Raw genomic sequence first — 19,190 nt, 5'->3', positions numbered from 1 at the left:
ACACCTATGACAAAATATAACTATAAATCTAAATAACTATACATTAACTAATATCTATAATTGTATACATACATATAAATATATATTTGCATTAAATCATGTTTCAAATCCATTAAAAAAAAAGAATGTCACAGCTAAAAGGAACCAGTGAGACAAATCTTGCTGACTAATTCAACACACAACAGCTATCCTTCTTGAACTACTAGCACATTAAACCAATAAAATGCACGTGCGTACCATTTATGGGCAAGGGGCTGTCTCCTCCTGTATGGGTGAATCCAAGGCGACCTTTGAGAGAGAGAGGATATAAATCAGCTGGATGGTTGGAACGACATACAGCACATTTGTATCCACACGTGGTTTGTGTTAATACACAGTAGAGTAACAGGTCTGCAGTTTCAAAGATTATGCAGCCACTTGAATGTACATTATATTTTCAGTTTTCTATTTGGACAAATTGCAGTTAAAGGGATAGTTCACCTAAAAATGAAAATTCTGTCATTCTTTCCTGACCCTCATGTCTTTCCAAACCCACAAGACCGTTGTTTATCTTTTGAACACAAATTAAGATATTATTGATGAAATCTAAGAGCTTTCTAACCCTGCACAGACAGCAATGAAACTACCACGTTCAAAACCTAGAAAGGTAGTAAGTACACTGTTAAAGTAAAATTGTCCAATAAGGCACTTTTTTCTTTTTTTGTTGCACACAAAGTATTTTTGTGGCTTCATAAACTTACGGTTGAACCACTGATGTCACATGGACTATTTTATCAACAGGGTAAGAAAGCTCTCAGATATCATCAAAAATATTTTAATTTGTGTTTCTGAAGATGAACCAACGGTCTTATGGCTTTGGAACGACATGAGAGTGAGTAATTACTGACAGAATTTTCATTTTTGGGTGAAATATCCCTTTAAATCATTCAATAAAAATGGTTGTTTGGAAGTCAAAAAAGTCAGAAACGTATCACTCACAGAAAGTTCTCAGTAAATAGACTAATGTAAGTCTCGTGAATCTACAGTCCACATCAAAGTTCCCAGATATTAAAAAAAATGTTGTGTGGTTTAGTAAGGAAGTCAGTTGTGAATAGGGCTGTGCGATATGGACAAAAGAAACCTATCACGATTTTCTTGAACAGTATTGCGATTTCGATTTTAATCACGATTTTGACACAGACATGTTTTACAGTGTGAATCTAAAACATTTTTTTTTAAAGGAAAACAATTAAATCAAATACCTGCAACATGTCTCTAAAACAGAAGGCGGGGAAAAAAACACCTAACAGGTGAAAAAAAGTTAGGAGCACCAAAAAAAATGTAGGCGCACCCAATTTCTTTTTAGTAATGCACTGATCTTGATTTTTCATGGCTGATTCTGACTGCAGATGTTTTACAAGCACATGATCAAAGTAGGCTACTCTTTCAAAATTCAAAGTGCAAATGGAGACCGAATTTTTCAAGCATGATACAGAACTATAGACAACTACACAACTTATTAAAGCCCACATACTAATAACTGCCTAGATATTTTATGTAGCCTAATTTGCACGCATTTAGGAGTCGCCCTCTAAACGCGGGATATTAAAATTGCTTTGGAATGCGCGTGCGCGTTTTACTTTTGGTTTTGTTTTAACGATCGTGCGAGACTCTCAACGGCGCTGAGCGTGCATTCTACAATAAAAGAGATTATTTTAACAAAACCATTTGAAATATGGGAGGACACAAACAGGATTTTGAAAAGCATGTCCCCAGTGGAAATTACACCCCTGTGTGAGTGGAACTCTGCCGCTGAGTTATCATTTGATGTGAATGAATGCCGCATTGTACAGTATATGAACACGGAGGTGCCAGAATTGTATCTGACAGAATGTACGCTATAGCACGAAATATATTATATTTCTTCAAAAGCGGTTTGTGGAGACTAGGGCTGTGCAATTAATCGCAATCTCAAAAAAATCGCGATTTAAGCACATGCGATTTCTAAACCGCACAAGGCTGCGATTTTATCTATCCCCCCAACAGCACCCCCGCCCCCCTTGAACGTCAAGTCCATTTTATTTTCGATATAGCGCCAGATCACAATAGAAGTCATTTAAGGTTATCTTTCCTATAGAACAGGTCTATACATAGTTCTTTTATTAAACATACTAAATTGCCTTATGTTATTTATCTTATTTACACTAAGGCATGTCATTTCTGTCTCTTCATGGTCGCGTGATTACAATGTCTCCTCCAAGAAAACACGGACTGGATCGCGGACTCCATTCATAAAAACCCAATTTACTATAGCGCGGAATGCCACGTAATTCGTCGATTTTTGGATTAATAAATCAAAAGTTGGTCTGTCACTTAATTCAAATCGCGATATGGACTAGTGTCTGTGAAAACTGAAATGCAAAAAGACCGTTTTAATATGAATCCTGCATGTTCCTTTTGCTTCTGTATGTATGAATGGTAGAGACGCGTTTTATTTCTTTACTACATGCAGACTGAAGCACGCGTGACGCTCCCGCTAATTTTTGGCACTTGCATCTCACATGAACAGATAAACTCAATCGCCAAATCGCTGCTGTGAGTTTCACTTTTACCGTTTCATTTGAGAAAACTAGCATCAGATACACATAGAAACTTCACTGCAACCTGTCAAAATAAAAGTACGGTTTAACATGTAACAGAACAATATTAGTCTTGTATTACTTTTGTACAGTATAATGTAGGTGTTTATATATTCCTATTTAAATAATTTACATAAAACAATATATATGATAAAAAAAATATTACAACAAGATTAACCACTTAATTATTATTTAAACGTTTTAAACTGACTATAATTTTTCTTCCACGCATAGATTTTAACAGTAAATTTCTGTTTGTTTGACAAAAATTAAAAGGGTTTATTTTTCATTTGATTAAAAATAAATAAATGTTTATGCTTTTTCATTATCAGAAAAATTAAAACATAAGAATTTCTAAAAAAAAAAAAAAAAAAAAAAATTTTTAGAACCCGCAAAATGTTAAAGTTTAGAGTTTTGGACTTATTTTTCCACTGAAATGAATCTATTCGTTATTGCACAAAGTAGGCTAAAGTACCGGGAAAAAAGTAAAATGGCTTATTTATTTTATGTTGTCTGTTTTAAAGACAATTTTACTACTGTTTTGTTTATTAAACTTAATACTATGTTATTTCATGGTGAAATGTTTTGTTATGCACTTCTTGTGCACTGAATACATTTAGAATGTATGTATGTAGCTTGTTTGAAAAAGCAAAAAAAAAAAAAAAAAAAAAATCGCAAATAAAATCGCAATCGCAATATTCGTTCAAAAAATCGCAATATGATTATTTTGTCCATATTGCACAGCCCTAGTGGAGACCTTTTATTTTTCACAATCAAAAGAGAGAATGGCGAACCTGTCACTGTATCAGCTCACAGCAGTCTGTGCAGTGGTTAGGCAAGCGAAAGTTTTGTAAAGAAATGAAACCAAGTCGGACCACAACAGTTTCTCGCACTCGCACGAATGATCCCAAATATAATTTATATAAATCACGCAGATAAATTTTGGGAGCATATGCGACCAAAACGTTCACAACTTCGAGCCCTGCCTAGTAAAGGTAGAACAAAATGTATTTAGAACAGACCTATGGCAAAAAGTAAGTATGTGTGTGCGTATGTGCGTGCGTGTGTTTGAAAAAACAACAACCCAGACCACAGTGTCCCACATAAAAACAATTAGAACACTGGCAGAGTCTAGCTGCTTTCTGCTAAGAAAACCAGCACGACCATTTCTGGGTTCAAGCATGAACGTTGGCATGTTCTTGCTCTCTGTTTAGGCGCGCTGTGTTGTGATCGGTTCAAATAGCATGCTGCGGGAAAAGTATCAGTCGAGTGCGTGCAAAAAATCGTGCCGTAACGCGATTTAGAAATCGTGCATGTTCACATCGCGATTTCGATCGATTTCAATTAATCGCACAGCCCTAGTTGTGAACTCAGTAACATCTCACTGATGGAAGGAGTCTGATTCAAATCACCAACTCACAAGCGGATTTGAGGTTGTTTGATACAAACTGGTTCACAAGAGTCATTTGTTCATAGACAAGGACACCAAGACTTGCTCCGTGTTCACTGTTGAATTTTGCACATTCTTAAAAACGCCATGCTACTCCTCCAAGGACCGGCTGATGACAAAACCGTCATCAGAAATTGTGTTGATAGGGTTTTGAGTGTTAAAGGTTTAGTTCACCCATAAATGAAAGTTAGCATAATTCACTCACCCTCAAGGCATCCTAGGTGTATATGACTTCCTACTTTTAGACGAATCCAATCAAAGTTAAATAAAAAATTATACTGGCACTTCCAAGCTCTATTACTGCAATGGCCGGGTGTTTGCTGACAAACCGTCCAAAACAAGTCCAATAAAGTGCATCCATCCATCTATCCATAACAAAAAAAAAAAAAAAAAGTGCACGGCTCCTGGGGGTGAATAAAGGTCTCCTTTAGTGAAACAATGCGTTTTTGTTAGGGATGCACCGAATATTCGGCCACCGAAGAATTTCGGCTGAAAATTGCCCAAAAGTGCATTTTCGGTTTTCGGCCGAAAGATTTTTATCACCGAAACAACACGACCGAAACAGTATGTTGACACAAACAGAAACCGCAGCCTGCACGTGTTTGTCTGAAGCAACACGTCTGCGGTGTGGACGTATTTCAGTATATCTGAGAAAGACCCACGGATAGCGATTTGCAAAACTTGTAACTTGTAAACTTGTAATGCCAAAATTTCAAGAAGGGGTGTGTCTGCAGTCATGCGTAGGGCTGTCGCGATAACCGCAATATCGCAATACCGCGCTATTGACGTGATTAACCGCAGAGGAATGCAACAACCGCGATATTTGCCTGTTTTCTTTTTTCCTAAGGTTTTGCCCTTCTCACTTAATACCTGTGTGCTGAATATTAAATTAGTAATGATAACTTAATATGTTTATTATGAGGCTCAGTAGATATGCACTTAACAAGCCTAAACAAACAGCGAATGAGAGAGAGAGATCGACTGAGCTTGTGCGATTACCTGCGTCTGTCTTTCAGATCGAGTCAGGTATATATGTGAAACTAGCTTGTCATGTCCAAGGAAAGTGAAATCTCCGTCTTAGCATCGACGCTCTGCTGGTTAGCTGAGCCTTTAAAAGTGGCGATTAAAGTTAAAATTATTTCAACATCGTGTTTCATTACGTCTCTCTTTGAATAAATAAGCGTTTTTGAACGTGTAGTTGAATGAACGGTTTAAAGACTTACTCAAAGACAGTCCCTTGCCTCCATCTTGTGGCGTAACAATGAAACTGCACTGACTGACAGCTCGCCTAGAACACGCAGGTGAAATACTGACAGAAAAAGTCTCTTGTCCAGTCAGATTCGAGGATATATATGTACACGAAGAGTTCAGATGCAAAGCCTCTAAGTATGTCTGACATTTTTCTTTAAAATGTGCATTTCTTTCTAGCTAGGATTCTATGTAAGTACTGTTTATTTCACTTCATGTATCAACGCAATTTGGTTTCGGTTTATTGATTTCTGAATATGACCTTACATTGTAACAGCCTACACAAACAATCATATATATGGTGGTAATACCGCATATCGCGCTACTGAGCCACTCAAAATTACCGCAAGGGAAATTCCTTAACCGCGACAGCCCTAGTCGTGCGTGCAGCCAGAGATCGAGACCGATGTAGCTTTCAGTGAGTGAAAAACAATGGCTTTACGTTGGTGTTACGTTGCAATATTTTAAAGATATGTATTTTCTATATACTGTATTTTTAAAAATATTTATGTTTTAAACCGATGGAGGTGAGCCAATGGATAGCACACAAGCAACGGGAAAACTGCGCAATATGTTAAAGTGAAAGTAAAAGCTGACAATGCTTTCAGCATCTGACGTCCATTCTCTCAGAGACAATGAGAGGCGATTATACTTTATATGCTGATATTAATTTAGTCCCCTAATAGTTTTCTTGTGCCCTGAACATGGTGGGGAAAAAAATAAAAAAAATAATTAAAAAAAAGGTTAGTTTTTGAAAGTCGGTTCTTGAAATAAAGCTCTTAATTTTAATTGATGACTGCAGTGTTATTAGGGGTAAAGAAAGTCTTATGATTTTTGAGGTGGTCTTAAATGTGGGGACAAAGACAAGAATTGCGATGAAACTTCAAAAGGCTATCCATTGAATAAATATGAGCGCTGCACGTTTCAAAGTCATTTGCTGCTCTGCTTTGTCTACCATTCTGACAGCGCCTCCTGCTGGAAGAGAAACGCGTAGAGTTGTAAATGTGAACTGATCGATCCACAAGATAATGTGTTATAAAAATTTAAACTATTAAACTATTTAAACAAAGGCAGTAAAATATATGCATATGTTAAGTAATATAATACTTGATTGATAATTGTTTAAATTAATATCATTGATTTATTTTTTGAAATTTTAATATTAATTTATGCAATTGCAATGCCTTGATTTTAGCAAGATTAGTGCACAGTCATAGCCATAAATGCAATGGTACTAATAATTGGCATAATTCTTTCGGTGTTTCGGTTTTCGGCCTTGGTTTCCTCTTTTTTCGGTTTTGGCCAAGAATTTTCATTTCGGTGAATGCCTAGTTTTTGTAAGAAAAATATCCATATTTAAAACATAATAATCACTTTTCTCTAGCTTGTGCTAACTGTTGTATAAGTAAGCCATCCCGGGTGGATGACTTAAGGTGCGTTCACACCAGACGCGCATGAAGTGTTAAGCGCGAGTGATTTACATGTTAAGTCAATGCAAAGATGCCATAGACATCCTGTGGCGGGAATTGAGCGTTTCGGGCATTTGACGCGCATAACGTGTGATTTGCGCAAGTTGAAAAACCTGAACGTGTTAACCAATCAAGCGCTTGCTCTAGTAGTGACGTGATTACGACGTAGCGAGAGGCGGCAAAAATCCGAAACAACAATAAAGGACAAAATCATCGATGCTGTATGTGGATACTCAGGAGCTGTACGATACATCTTTGTACTTTTATAGAAACAGGAATAAAAAGAATCTTGCTTGGAAGAAAGTTAATGAGGAGGTCGGACAACCTGTTAATTTGTAAAAAACGCTCTTTACTCAATTTGATATATATATATACACACACATACACACATATTGAGACTACAAGCTGGCAAATTGAGCTTATTCGCCATATTTTACAACTACTTTCCCGCTGACGAGTGGCAAAAGCCCCTGCCAAGACGCAAATTTGCGTCTGTTGTGAAGTGAATTTCACACGCAAATGAAGCAAGTAAACTCAAAATGTTTACCATTAGAGCAAAGTGATTGTTATGTTTTATATACAAATACTATTCTTACAAAAACGCATCGATTCACTACAGGACACTTTATTCACCCCTTGGAGCCATGTGAGCCACTTTTTATTATGAATGGATGCACTTTATTGGACTTGTTTTGGACTGTGGACAAGAAACACCCACTCATTTCCATAATAGAGCTTGGAAGTGCCAGGATAATTTTTAATATAACTCCAATTAGATTCGCCTGAAAAAAGGAAGTCATATACACCCAGGATGCCTGGGCGATGAGTAAATAAGCTAATTTTCATTTTTGGGTAAACAAACACTTTAATAAACAGTCATCCAAAGTCCATTTTTTTGAATGACCACCTACTACACATCAGAATCATAATACTCTCCCGGAAACAGATCACTTTCATTCTCATGCTCAACTCTGCCTCATTCCGCATCTAGTAGAAGAATGAGAGGAAACATCAAGTACAACCAGCACGGCTGGTATGGACTGTTTCTCCATGTAGTGTTAACATGGCTCTGGCAGCCCCCTCCTTCTACTGTTCACTCCGAGAGCAGTCTGGTGGCCAGGGCCAGCACACCATTTTGTTGCTTTAGCGAGAACAGAGAGCTCTTTTACAGGCAAAGACAATGCTGGAAGCTATTCAAAGCAACTTGTACACTGGACTACTTCTCTTCCCCCGTCTCTTGTTTGGTCATCTCTGTCACACTGGGGTGGTGTTTGCAGGGTCACCCCTTCTGGTTCTAGTGGCGAAGTTATGCTCTGCTAGAAAGAAGCTGACCCTGAGTGTTGTTCTAATTTGGTTGTTAAATTATGGCAATGTATATGGGGGTGAGCAGCTTTGAATCAAGAAACCATCCAACAGAGACTTCATTGTGTTACTTATTAAAAAGCAACAATAAGTTGACTGCATTTTGGGGTTGCATTAATCATGGTCCAAATGTGTGGAAAACTAAAACATAAAAGTGTAGCAGGTGACATAAAATGCTTCTATTTAAAGTAAAAATTAAACTGCAGTGCTATGGCAAATAAGTTATATTTTAGCCAAGTTTGAGCTTATAGCCTGAAATGAATGTGATGAGATTTTCTGAACCGTTTTTTTATTGTTAATCTTTCAAAAGCACCCGCAAACTCTGGTTTAAAAGTTACTGGTTTCAATCAGTCTGACAAATAAACATAATAAACCCATCATAGCAGTTCCTAAATCAATATCTGACTCACTTACTGAACTTTCAACGCCGTCTATCTTTAAATTTTAAGGGAGAGTTCACCTCAAAATGAAAATTCTGTCATTATTCATTTATCCTTTTGTAATTCCAAACTTTTAAAGAGCAGGTCATATGGGATTTCGAAAAATATATATTTTTGCAGTTTGTAACACAGCTATCCTTCAATGTAAGCAGTTTGCAAAGTTGTTAATCAAAAAAGTGCATGATAAATAAAGACATGGTCTCTCAAATAAAAGAGCCTTAACGAATCGTCATATTTTTCTTCATATTTTTGAATCTTTTTGAACCAATGATATGAAAAACCATTGGTTAAAATTAATTAAAATTAAAGATGCATGTTTCAGAAACGAAAAAAAATGGACTTCTTTATTAGCTTATAAAACTTCAGGGAGCTATTACATTTATTTTCTGTTATTTGTTGCTACTTGCTGTTTACTTATTTAAGTTTTACAATTGTTTACAGAATTCTGCTGGGGGCTCCCTGCACTTTATGATGTCATTATTGTTATTATTAATATTGATGTTTATTTAATATTGTTATTATTAACAGTTCTCAGAATTAAAGATATGCTGGAAAACATTCAAAGAAAGTTCTTGTCAGAGCTCTTGTTATTATTAATTATGACAAATTTTCATTTTTACACTAGACACATATCGGTTCAAAATATCGTTTATCGGTGCATTTGATCTGTAATAATCGGTATCGACATCGGCCCTGAAAAACACATCGGTCGACCCCTAGTTCTTATTACCATTTATGACAAATAAATACAATAAATAAACCAAAATAGAACAGTTTCCACTTAAACACGTATTGATCTGTGCTGCAAATTACATATTTGAGAGAGCTTGCATAATGAAAGTCAACAATCTCACAAAACCAGACTGGCTGATGTGTTTGCAAAGACTAGAGCAGCTTCAGAGGTACTGCTGTGGAAGGAGCTCTGGTTAAGCTCTGCTGCACAGACACAGCTATTTGTAGGTCAACACAGAGCTTTATCTCTCTTCTTGCTCTGTTTGTGTGTATGTGTGTGTGTACGTGGGTGTGCAATGATTCAGCGCTAATGGGCAGCTTTTTACAGCTGCTCACTCTCGCACCAAAAATTTAACACCACATCTAATGTTAAAGAAATCTATAAAGTATGCATGAAAACACAGGTTGTAAAATGCCACTAGAGTACACAAAGTAAAAAAGGAAATGTTTTAATACCCGTTCACTTTTTTTTCAATATAATTCTGTTCTCAACTGGGAAATAGCAGGCGGCCATAGCCAGCAGCAGTGACCATAAAAAAGATTAGATCTACTGTCTGCTCCAGAACATGCTCTAATAAACGCTTGGAATAACGTCATGTGCTCATTGATTGTCATTTGCATGCATTTACAACTGCTATCAAAGGTGAGGCCTCTAGGACCGTGCCTTGCGATCAGTTGTCAGCTGCCTCAAAAGAGGAATATAGAAGTGATGCAACAACCAACCAACTTTCAAGAAAATGGGACACCGGCCACAGAACAGGAGCTCTGTCAAATCAACAAACCATGATGGTATTATTAAAGAGCCATTTTCACAGAACACATTTATTTTGCAAAATTTGAAAAATGCACTACATTTTTAAACGTACAATTTTGCTAAAGAAACAAGACGCAAATGCAATGGTCAAACAAGTCTGTTTAGCGCATGTTTACAAAAAACACCAATTGAAAAACATTGCAGTAGAGATAAAAACATGCTCTGTGTGAACGACCCCTTACTAGAGTACAAGCCAGCTTTCATTTGATTACAGAGAGAGCAATGCAACTTAAACCACGTGAGCATCAGCATGAATCTAACTGCTGACGGGACAAAGGTTTTTGACCGTCAATATGGTACTTTGACACACAATCTCCCTTCGTGGACTCTTATCTTACCTTTCAGAGTGTCTTGCTCGGCCCTCATGATGTCAATCAAAGAGTTCTCCAGAGAATGCATGTTGAAGCCATCGAATGAACGGGGACGATCCTGTAAAAGGGTGAAAAAGAGGATGGGTATCAAGAAAAAACAACTATGATGGCATTTCTCATATCCCTCAGCTCTGCGGGAGTATCCCTTTCATCTACAATAGAGTTCAAGCTGTTGTGCTTTTGTTCCTCTCAAAAACTATATCCTGTTGAAAGGAAGTCACAAATGAAAGGCTCAACAGAGACTCTAGATCAAAATAAAAATCCACTTTGGTGCTGGCTTATCACTTGACCTCTGGATCATGAGGATGTCTAATGTGACAAGTCTAATGATTGACGTGATTTATAAAACCAAAGGTAGAAATACTGGCAGAGAACGCACCGGCTTGATGAAATACACTTGCAATGCAGATTCAACTTGATAATGATGTAACCCAACAATACAAACCAATGACTAAGAAATAATGTTAACTCAAACCATGTGACTGAAGGGTTTTTCCGTCACTTTTCAAAAGGCTGAAAACCCATGTTTTTAACTATTTGCATCACAAATGGCTCATACAGAACCTAAAAAAAAAAAAAAAAAAACATTTGCCATTAGCCAATATGACTTTGAGTGTGTGTGAACCCTTGAGAACCAAATTTATGGTTTTGGCATTACTAATACTCTTCAAAATGCCATAGAAGAACCTTTTTTGTCTAAATGGTTCCATGAAGAATCTTTAACATCTGAAGAACCTTTTAGTTTCGCAAAAGGTTCTTTGTGGTGAAAGAAGGTTCTTCAGAATATAAAAAAGAAAGAGAGATGGTTCTTTAAAAATCTTTGACTAAATGGTTCTTTGTTGAACCAAAAACGGTTCTTCTATGGCACCACTGTGAAGTACCTTTTTAATCACCTTTATTTTTAAGTGTATATAAGTGAGAAAAAAAATTGTATATAGCCTGCAGGAGATACCTATTGGACAACAAGGCTGATAAATGATAAAGAGCATTCATACTTTAAATGGATTAGGATATTCCCCTTTACCTGATGATTCAGCGCAATCGTGTGTTTGAACTGGACCAGAGGTCATCTGATCTCAAAACTGAGACTTGCCATTAAACACACACCTCAGACTCAAGACTCTTCATTCTATTGTCCACCAAAAGCAAACAATAACAGAATCTAGGTCTTCCTGTTTTTTGAAGGTCAGAAAGACATTCTATGCAAGTACGTCAACACAGACGCAAATGCTTGGCCAAAGCATTACAAGAGTGCAATCCTATTGTGCATACTTGATGTGCGCTCTTGCGATACCATGACGGTAACAAACCTCAGCACTTCAGGGGGGCGATAGAGTTACCTTTAAAAGTCTGCACCAATACAGGGATAGCTCACTACAAAATGAAGAACCTCTTTCTTGTGTAGCTCTAAATCTGCGTGACTTGCATTCTTGGGTGAAACACAAAAGGCACATTGAAGAATGTTTTCATAAATGTTCTTTTGAAGAACAGATTTTGTCCTTTCAATCAAAGTCAACGAGTTCAATTGGGTCCAAAACTGTTCTTTTTGAAACAGCTGCACCACGTACAAGTAAATTATAACAGAAATTTAATTTTTGGGTGAACTAGCGCTTTAAATGAGTAGTGTACACAGAGAATGTGAGATGCAGGGGAGTGAAACACATCCATCTAGTACATGTTTCCACATCTAGTATAGCAGCCCTTGTAACACTGCTGAGAATGTGTTAGGTATTGCATTGGTACACATTTCCTGCCAGAATTATGTGTGCACTTTATCCCCATTCAGTTAGCCTGGTTAATCTTAATTCTTAGACTAATCAGGTTTTTCATAACTACTGTTAAATCTAGTGTTGGGCGATATGCACAATTTTCATATCGTCCTATCGTCAGCCTGTGAGATCGCCGATACACCATACTATCGTGCTAATTTATTTAATGACATGTAAATATGTCAATATAAATTCCTTATTCGTTTTGCAAGGGTAGTGCATGTGACTAAGTTGTGCGTGTACAGAGCGCTGACGGTAGTTCTGTTGGATAGGTTTAAGTTTACTTTCGGTTTCATTCTCTGCTATCTTCAGGGAGCGGTAAATGTGTGTGCGTGAATGTAAATGAATGTATCTTTCTATACCCGTCATATTGCGATAATGTTACCGCTGTATGTCGTATCTTTGTCATCAGTTCATGTTGTAGTTCAGTTCATATTGATTGTGGAGAAATGGTGCTCGTGTAATTTACGTGCATATGTTTAGCGCATCGTAATTCTAGTTAACGCATACAGATGTTACTGAGGTGAATGTTTATGTTTACTATATACAGACAGATTCTCATATATCGTATTTAATTCAGCCTAAACCACATTTTACTACCTCTGTTATCCTAATGACTGTCTACACTTAATCTATGTACACTGTATGATGAATAAATCTCTTACCCATTTTCACTGCACGTTTATACCGCGGCAAGTTTCTGAGGCATCCTAGAACCGACTCTCCGCACTGCATCGCTAAAGTTAGGTGCCTATTTGATGCATAATAATAATAATAATCGTCTTACTATCGTCAAAGGCATCAGCAACAGGCGATATCTTTGACTATCGTCGATACACAATACTATCGTCTATCGGCACAACCCTAGTTAAATCCGATGATTTTAGCCTGATTTTGGCACAATCTGCTTAACGAAGGGTGTCCTAGGGATTCGTAAACGACAATGGGTGCCGGGACGCAAGATTCAATCGCCATAGTGAACGACAACCGATGCCACATCTGCAACACTTCATGACGTCACCACAGAAAGACTACCATATTAATGGTAATTTTTCTTTTCGGTCGAGTTATCACATTTGTGAAACTGGCCAATAGGGACACAGAAGTGCCTTCATACATGCTTTTAAACTTGCTGAAACGTAAGAGACACAATGGTATCGATCCTGCTAGGTGGAATTTTACGATTGCATTTATGTTTTATTGATGTTTAATTGAGGGACTAGCGTGGAAAAAAGTTTCAATAAAAACTATTACATCAATTCTCTTTGACAGTTTATACTCCCATCTTCACGCAATCCAAATTTGTGTCAGCTCTCAGGTTCTCTTTAATTTTTGCGCTTTTCTGACGACAAGACCAAGCAAAACACGCTGTTTGCTAGCCATTGTTCGTTTACACTCAATCTCACACTATCAAAGACAGCACACACGTCAATAAAAAACAGAAAGCTAAGAATGGTCAGGTAGCAGTAGTCTGACAATGTTCTTATTCGTGGTACAACAAAATTTTAGGAGTCAAAATGGCATAATCTGACACAGTGACTATCGTAATAGACAAAAAAAAATAGTGTAGTCTGAACTAGGGATGCTCCGATCAATCGGCCAGAGATAAAGCTGCAAAAATTCTAATCGGAGCATCCCAAGTCTGAACCAACATTATTGACATTATAGGATTAGTTCACTCCAGAATTAAAATCCAATTCAGAATTCCTGATAATTTACTCACCCCAATGTCATCTACCTTCAGTCGAAAACAAATTAAAGTAAAACATTTCATGATTTTTCTCCATATATCGAACTTCGATGGGGATCAACGGGTTGAAGGTCCAAATTGCAGTTTCATTGCAGCTTCAAAGTGCTCTACACAATCCCAGTCGAGGAATAAAGGTCTTGTCTAACAAAACAATGTGGCCATTTTCTAAAATAATAAATAAATAAAAATGTATACACTTTTGAACTACAAATGCTTGTCTTGCACTAGCTCCGCATCCATGACATCACGTATTACGTAGTCACGTTGAAAAGGTCACGCATGACGTAAGTTGAAGTACTGACACAGTGTTCACAAAGTTAACGTGCAAAGAAAGTAAAACCCACTTCGCAAAAAAAAGGTGAAACAACAAGGTTGGCCAATTTTGAAGTTGGAGGAGTACACAAATAAAAAAAAAAAACTGTTAGTGAAGTTTTCAATGTGATTACGTACACACACATCACAGAGCTATTGCAAGACAAGCATTTGTGGTTAAAAAGTATATAAATTATTTTTCTTTTTAGAAAATGACAAATTGTTTTTGTAGAAAAGACCCTTATTCCTCAGCTAGGTTCATGCAAAGCCCTTTGAAGCTGTACTGAAACTGCAATTTGGACCTTCTACCCGCTGATTAGAGCCCTGCATTTGAGCATTTCATGTCATAGCTTGCATGCATATCAGGCTTCAGGCCTGCTTTAGAAAAAACTTTGAAAAAAGTTTAATGAGATCTAATGCATGCGGTCCGGAAGCGCCAGTGATGCCTAACTCGCGCATAGCAGAGTATGTGAGCGGAGCGGGCAGGTGTGATTTTTATTTTTTTTAAAAGTCGGCGCGTCATGGTTTTCACTCACTCCAAGAGCACTCCGCCACCGCTCCATCATGAGTACAGTTCATGCCAACGGTCCGTAATATAACTGCATATTAAGCAGGAATTCATATGTTAAACATGTTTAGCTAGCTTGATAGAGATGGATCAATCAAATAAAAAAAGAATGTCAAGGCTATGATGACGGCAATGGACATGACAGTAAATTATAGTTCACAAGGCATTAGTTTGTTTGTTCGTTCTAGATACTGAATATTTTCAGGTGAATGCATGATTTAAACAGGTACAGCACTTATTCACACGCAGTCGCTCCGTCAATAATGCATTAAAACAAATGAAATTGTATCCGATTTTGAATTAGCAGAAATCTATAAGAAATGCAGCGATCCGTAGGTAAAATAACTGACGAAAATGTATTGTTATTTTCATTACAAACTTTGCACTGCAAAAAGCAGTAATTATACTCTTTTAATGCTGACAATTATTAGCTTGGCATGTGGTAGGAACAAAGATTGCACACTAGTGTTTGAAACTCTCCTGTTATTTTATTTTATATTTTATGAACAGGACTGTTACATTTCAAACATACTGAATTTTTTTTTTTGACGCGGATCGGCGTTTCTGATATCAGTGAGCGAGAAGTGGAGCGGGAGCGGAGCAGAGCGCGGAGGGGAAATTGTTGCCACTCCACTCCGCTCACATACTCTGCGCCGCACAGAGATTTCCAGCCACGTGGTAAAGTTGTGTTTTTGAAGTTTTCTATATTATTATTTATTCTTTATATATTGTTCATTGTTCATTTACTTTACCACTGCGACTTTGCATGTTCCGGTTCTGCGCAGCAGAGCTACCTGCCCTGCTCTCTATTTTTGTTTGAAATGCCTTTGTTCTGAGATGGTGATAATAAACTTTAAATCTAACATTGTGATATATTGATGTTTGTTTTATATCTGTGGACTGTATTGTAGACTAGTCAAGTGTTGATTTGATATACAGGTTAAATTGATTGCTTGGATATTGATGTCACTTAAAAAAAAAACTAAAACTTACATTTAAAAAACAAACAAACATTTATCTAAATTTTTCTGATAAAAAAAAAAAAAAACGAAACGAAAAAACAAACTTTCTATTAAATACAAATCTGGTCTATTTTAATGGCTGTAACAGTATAAGCTGTTTGGCGGAAAAAAAGACGGGCTTCGGGTCGGACTCGGGCCAAAATTTTTGATAAGCTGTCGGAGACGGGCCGGGCTACAGCCTGTGCGTCTCGGGCCAGGGCCAGGCTAGGGCTTAGATTTAAGGCCCGTGCAGGGCTCTACCGCTGATCCTCAATTAAGTCCATTATATGGAGAAAAATCCTGAAATGCTTTCCTCAAAAACCTTAATTTCTTTTCAACTGAAGAAAGAAATGAACATCTAGGATGACACTGGGGTGAGCAAATTATCAGGAAGTTTTAATTCTGCAGAGAACTAATCCTTTAACACCAAATATGCCACCTTTTTGAATGTTTTAAACAAAAGGCCTCCCAAGGAATAACACAACCACACAGTTTGTGAAGTAAATTGCTTACTGCTACATTCACGGTGCAGCCGGGTCCATCTGGCTATTTATATAAATAACTAACGTGGTGTACCTGAGCTCCAACATAACGCAGCTTCCATCTGAACTGGATGGTGCCGTGATTAACGGTACAATCTGCTCGTGCTCAGTCACGATCTGGCATCTGCTGGGATCTTCAGAGCACCACTCATCCCCCTCAGCTTAGAGAGGCCGTGTGCTCACGCAGGGCACTTATGCCACAGCACAGGGCTGGCTCGCTGATTCAGAACACGAGAGCGGGCCAAAGGACGTCTTCAGAATTACTGCACAGTACACTCCGCTGAGAGCCCTTTGATGAATACCCAACTCCACAAAGACTGAAGCCATCATTGACAAAACTGAACAAGCTGCATTCTATACACCACGTCTTATTAAAAAGGTGTTAATAAGCATTTCCCGGTCATTAACGCGAGAGCTATTTCGGGCTTAACTATAATTAGACTGCGCGCAGGGCTTGCTGACTCAAAGGCCTTTACCCACCAGGGGCATGCTTTCAGGTCACCATAGTTCAAGCGATATGGAAAAAGTCTGCTGTGCGCTTTTCAGAAAGGGACCTTGATGGAACACCCTGATGTGAGTGATCAAGTGTGGCATGTTACGGGTGTTTCTGGAACGACATTAATCTGAAATGTCATGGCTAAACTAATGAAAAGGGGGACGGGGGAGAATGGGAGGCAGAGGCTTGACATTGTGTTTTTTGTCGCAGCGCAAGGTATTTCAAAGCCTTCCACATCAAATCACTCTAAAGCCTATTAATCCGGCCTTTCCACACGGTTGGGGAGGCAGGGGGTATGGAAACTTTCCACAGGGGAGCGCAACTGACTCTGCTGATAAAGTAATTAAAGTGTAAAAAGAGCTCTCGGTCAGATAGACGGCATAAAATGACCATGACCGCCATGCCTATATTGCAGACCTGTTCTCATTGGAGAACTTTCGATGTGACAAAATAACATTGAAAAGGTATGCGGTTTCCAATTGACAACTGAAGGACATTGAAGGGTCTATTTATCTCCAGACAGCACGGAATCAAGATACCTGAGCTAAGTGTACTATTTGAAACTGAGTCCACAATACAATGCAATAAGCAAATGGAAAGCAGCTAGGGTGACTTTCTTGATGCAGAGTAAACACTACAGTATCATTACAAAAGAAAAAAACTCAACCTCAGAATTAACTGTTAATACAAAACATTAAAGCAGGTAGATCTAAAAACAAAGAACTGAACACAAGCATAATTATTTGTACTGAAAAAATGATTTTAACATACGCCATGTAACCCATTTCCTCAAAAATTTATGCAATACTACCTGACTAATCAAATGATCAAATTATATGCCAATTTATGCTTATATTATAGTGATTTAACAATATTATCAATATGGTGGTATCGTGATAGCAAAACTATCTTGATATTACCGTGGTCACATGACGATATGAAACAATACCGGTCTTCCAAATTTAGGTTTTTAAAATATTCTAACATTATAGGTCTTTAAAGTTGTGTTTTAGGCCATTATATTTTGGCACAGTATCTGTCAAACGTACGACAGCAAAATATTGCTTAATCCCTACATCAAGCCCGTTTTCGCTGCTTCAAAGTGAAGCGCACACTTCATTCAGGCGATCAGCTCGTGATCCGATGTTTTCCGCTTCTCAAACGGCTCCAGTGAATGCAGTGAAGTCGTTTATTGCATGTGCTGTGACGAGTTGAGCGCAGGTTTGAATAAGAATCGCAGTGAGACGAGTTTGTTTTGACTGAAGCTGAAGTTTTCTGTCAAAATAAAAGCTCTAATGCAGTTTCCATCAAAATAAAGGCATTAAAGTGCAGTATGAATTGCTGACAACTAGCAGTTTAAACCGGTAACGTTACTGCAGTCCAAATTCAAAATATCTCTTTTAAGTGTAGAAATTAGGAAATAAGAATTGTAACTTTCCTACTGTAGTGTCAAGCAAAAATAAAACATCTATAAAATATTTATTTTATAACTGTTTTACAATATATGGATATTACTCTCATGAGACTTTTTCATCAAGACTTTTTTCTGATTTAAGTTTTTTTAGTTAAGAGCATGGGTTGGAGCTCTTAATTTTGAACTCTAAAAGTCCATAAAATAGAATCAATTAACTTTAAAATCTACAAAATTTGCATTTTCTTCCATCTTCATTTGTCTTTTTTTATTAATTATCGTAATAAATACTGTATCATGGACTTCACGGTGATATTATCGTATCGTGAGATTTTGATATTGTTACATCCCTACTTATACAGTATATAGCTTTGTGTTGAACCCATAAAACTGCATTTCTTCAACTGACTGCAAAAAGTAATTGCCATGTCACATACAGTGACCAGGGAATACAGCACAATATACATTTATTGCTTTTCCATAATTTTTTGAAGATTGATTCTGTCCATCCCGGTTTACTTTTTTTGCATGGAAAAAAGCAACTGTTACACACTGCAAAACATCTTTTGTAAAGTCTCTCCTCTGCAAAAGATGGCAAATTTGAACCCAATGGTCAAAGACATCCACCTTGCGCAAGTTTACATAGAAAAGGAAAAGCAATGCAGTGAAATGCAAAAACATGTTCTGCATGAACGTCCTTTCATTTTCAGACACCGAAAAGATCATTTTTCTTTGTTTCACAACATAAAGATCCCTAAGAACAGAGGCAGTTTAATGCACTCTTGGGTGAATCTCTGTGCTGAGGCAGCCTGAAGCACACGCAATCATAGGAGACTT

General features: G+C 37.4%; 1 protein-coding gene across 2 annotated transcripts in view; it reads right to left on the bottom strand.

Moving 5' to 3' along the window:
* The window catches only part of cpeb4b (cytoplasmic polyadenylation element binding protein 4b), a 39,219-nt gene that overhangs the window by 12,658 nt on the left and 7,371 nt on the right, over positions 1-19,190 (bottom strand). For both annotated transcript variants that reach the window (XM_073824093.1, XM_073824094.1), the window contains exons 3-4: positions 10,472-10,562; positions 238-288 (exon numbers count right to left, since the gene is read on the bottom strand). In XM_073824093.1, the coding sequence (XP_073680194.1) occupies positions 238-288; positions 10,472-10,562 (142 nt within the window). The remainder of the gene's footprint in view (positions 1-237; positions 289-10,471; positions 10,563-19,190) is intronic.

Source organism: Garra rufa, chromosome 19, assembly GCF_049309525.1.
Source record: "Garra rufa chromosome 19, GarRuf1.0, whole genome shotgun sequence".
NCBI lineage: Eukaryota > Metazoa > Chordata > Actinopteri > Cypriniformes > Cyprinidae > Garra > Garra rufa.
Note: the sequence above shows the minus strand (reverse complement) of the source record. Positions and strands in the feature narration are given on the sequence as shown.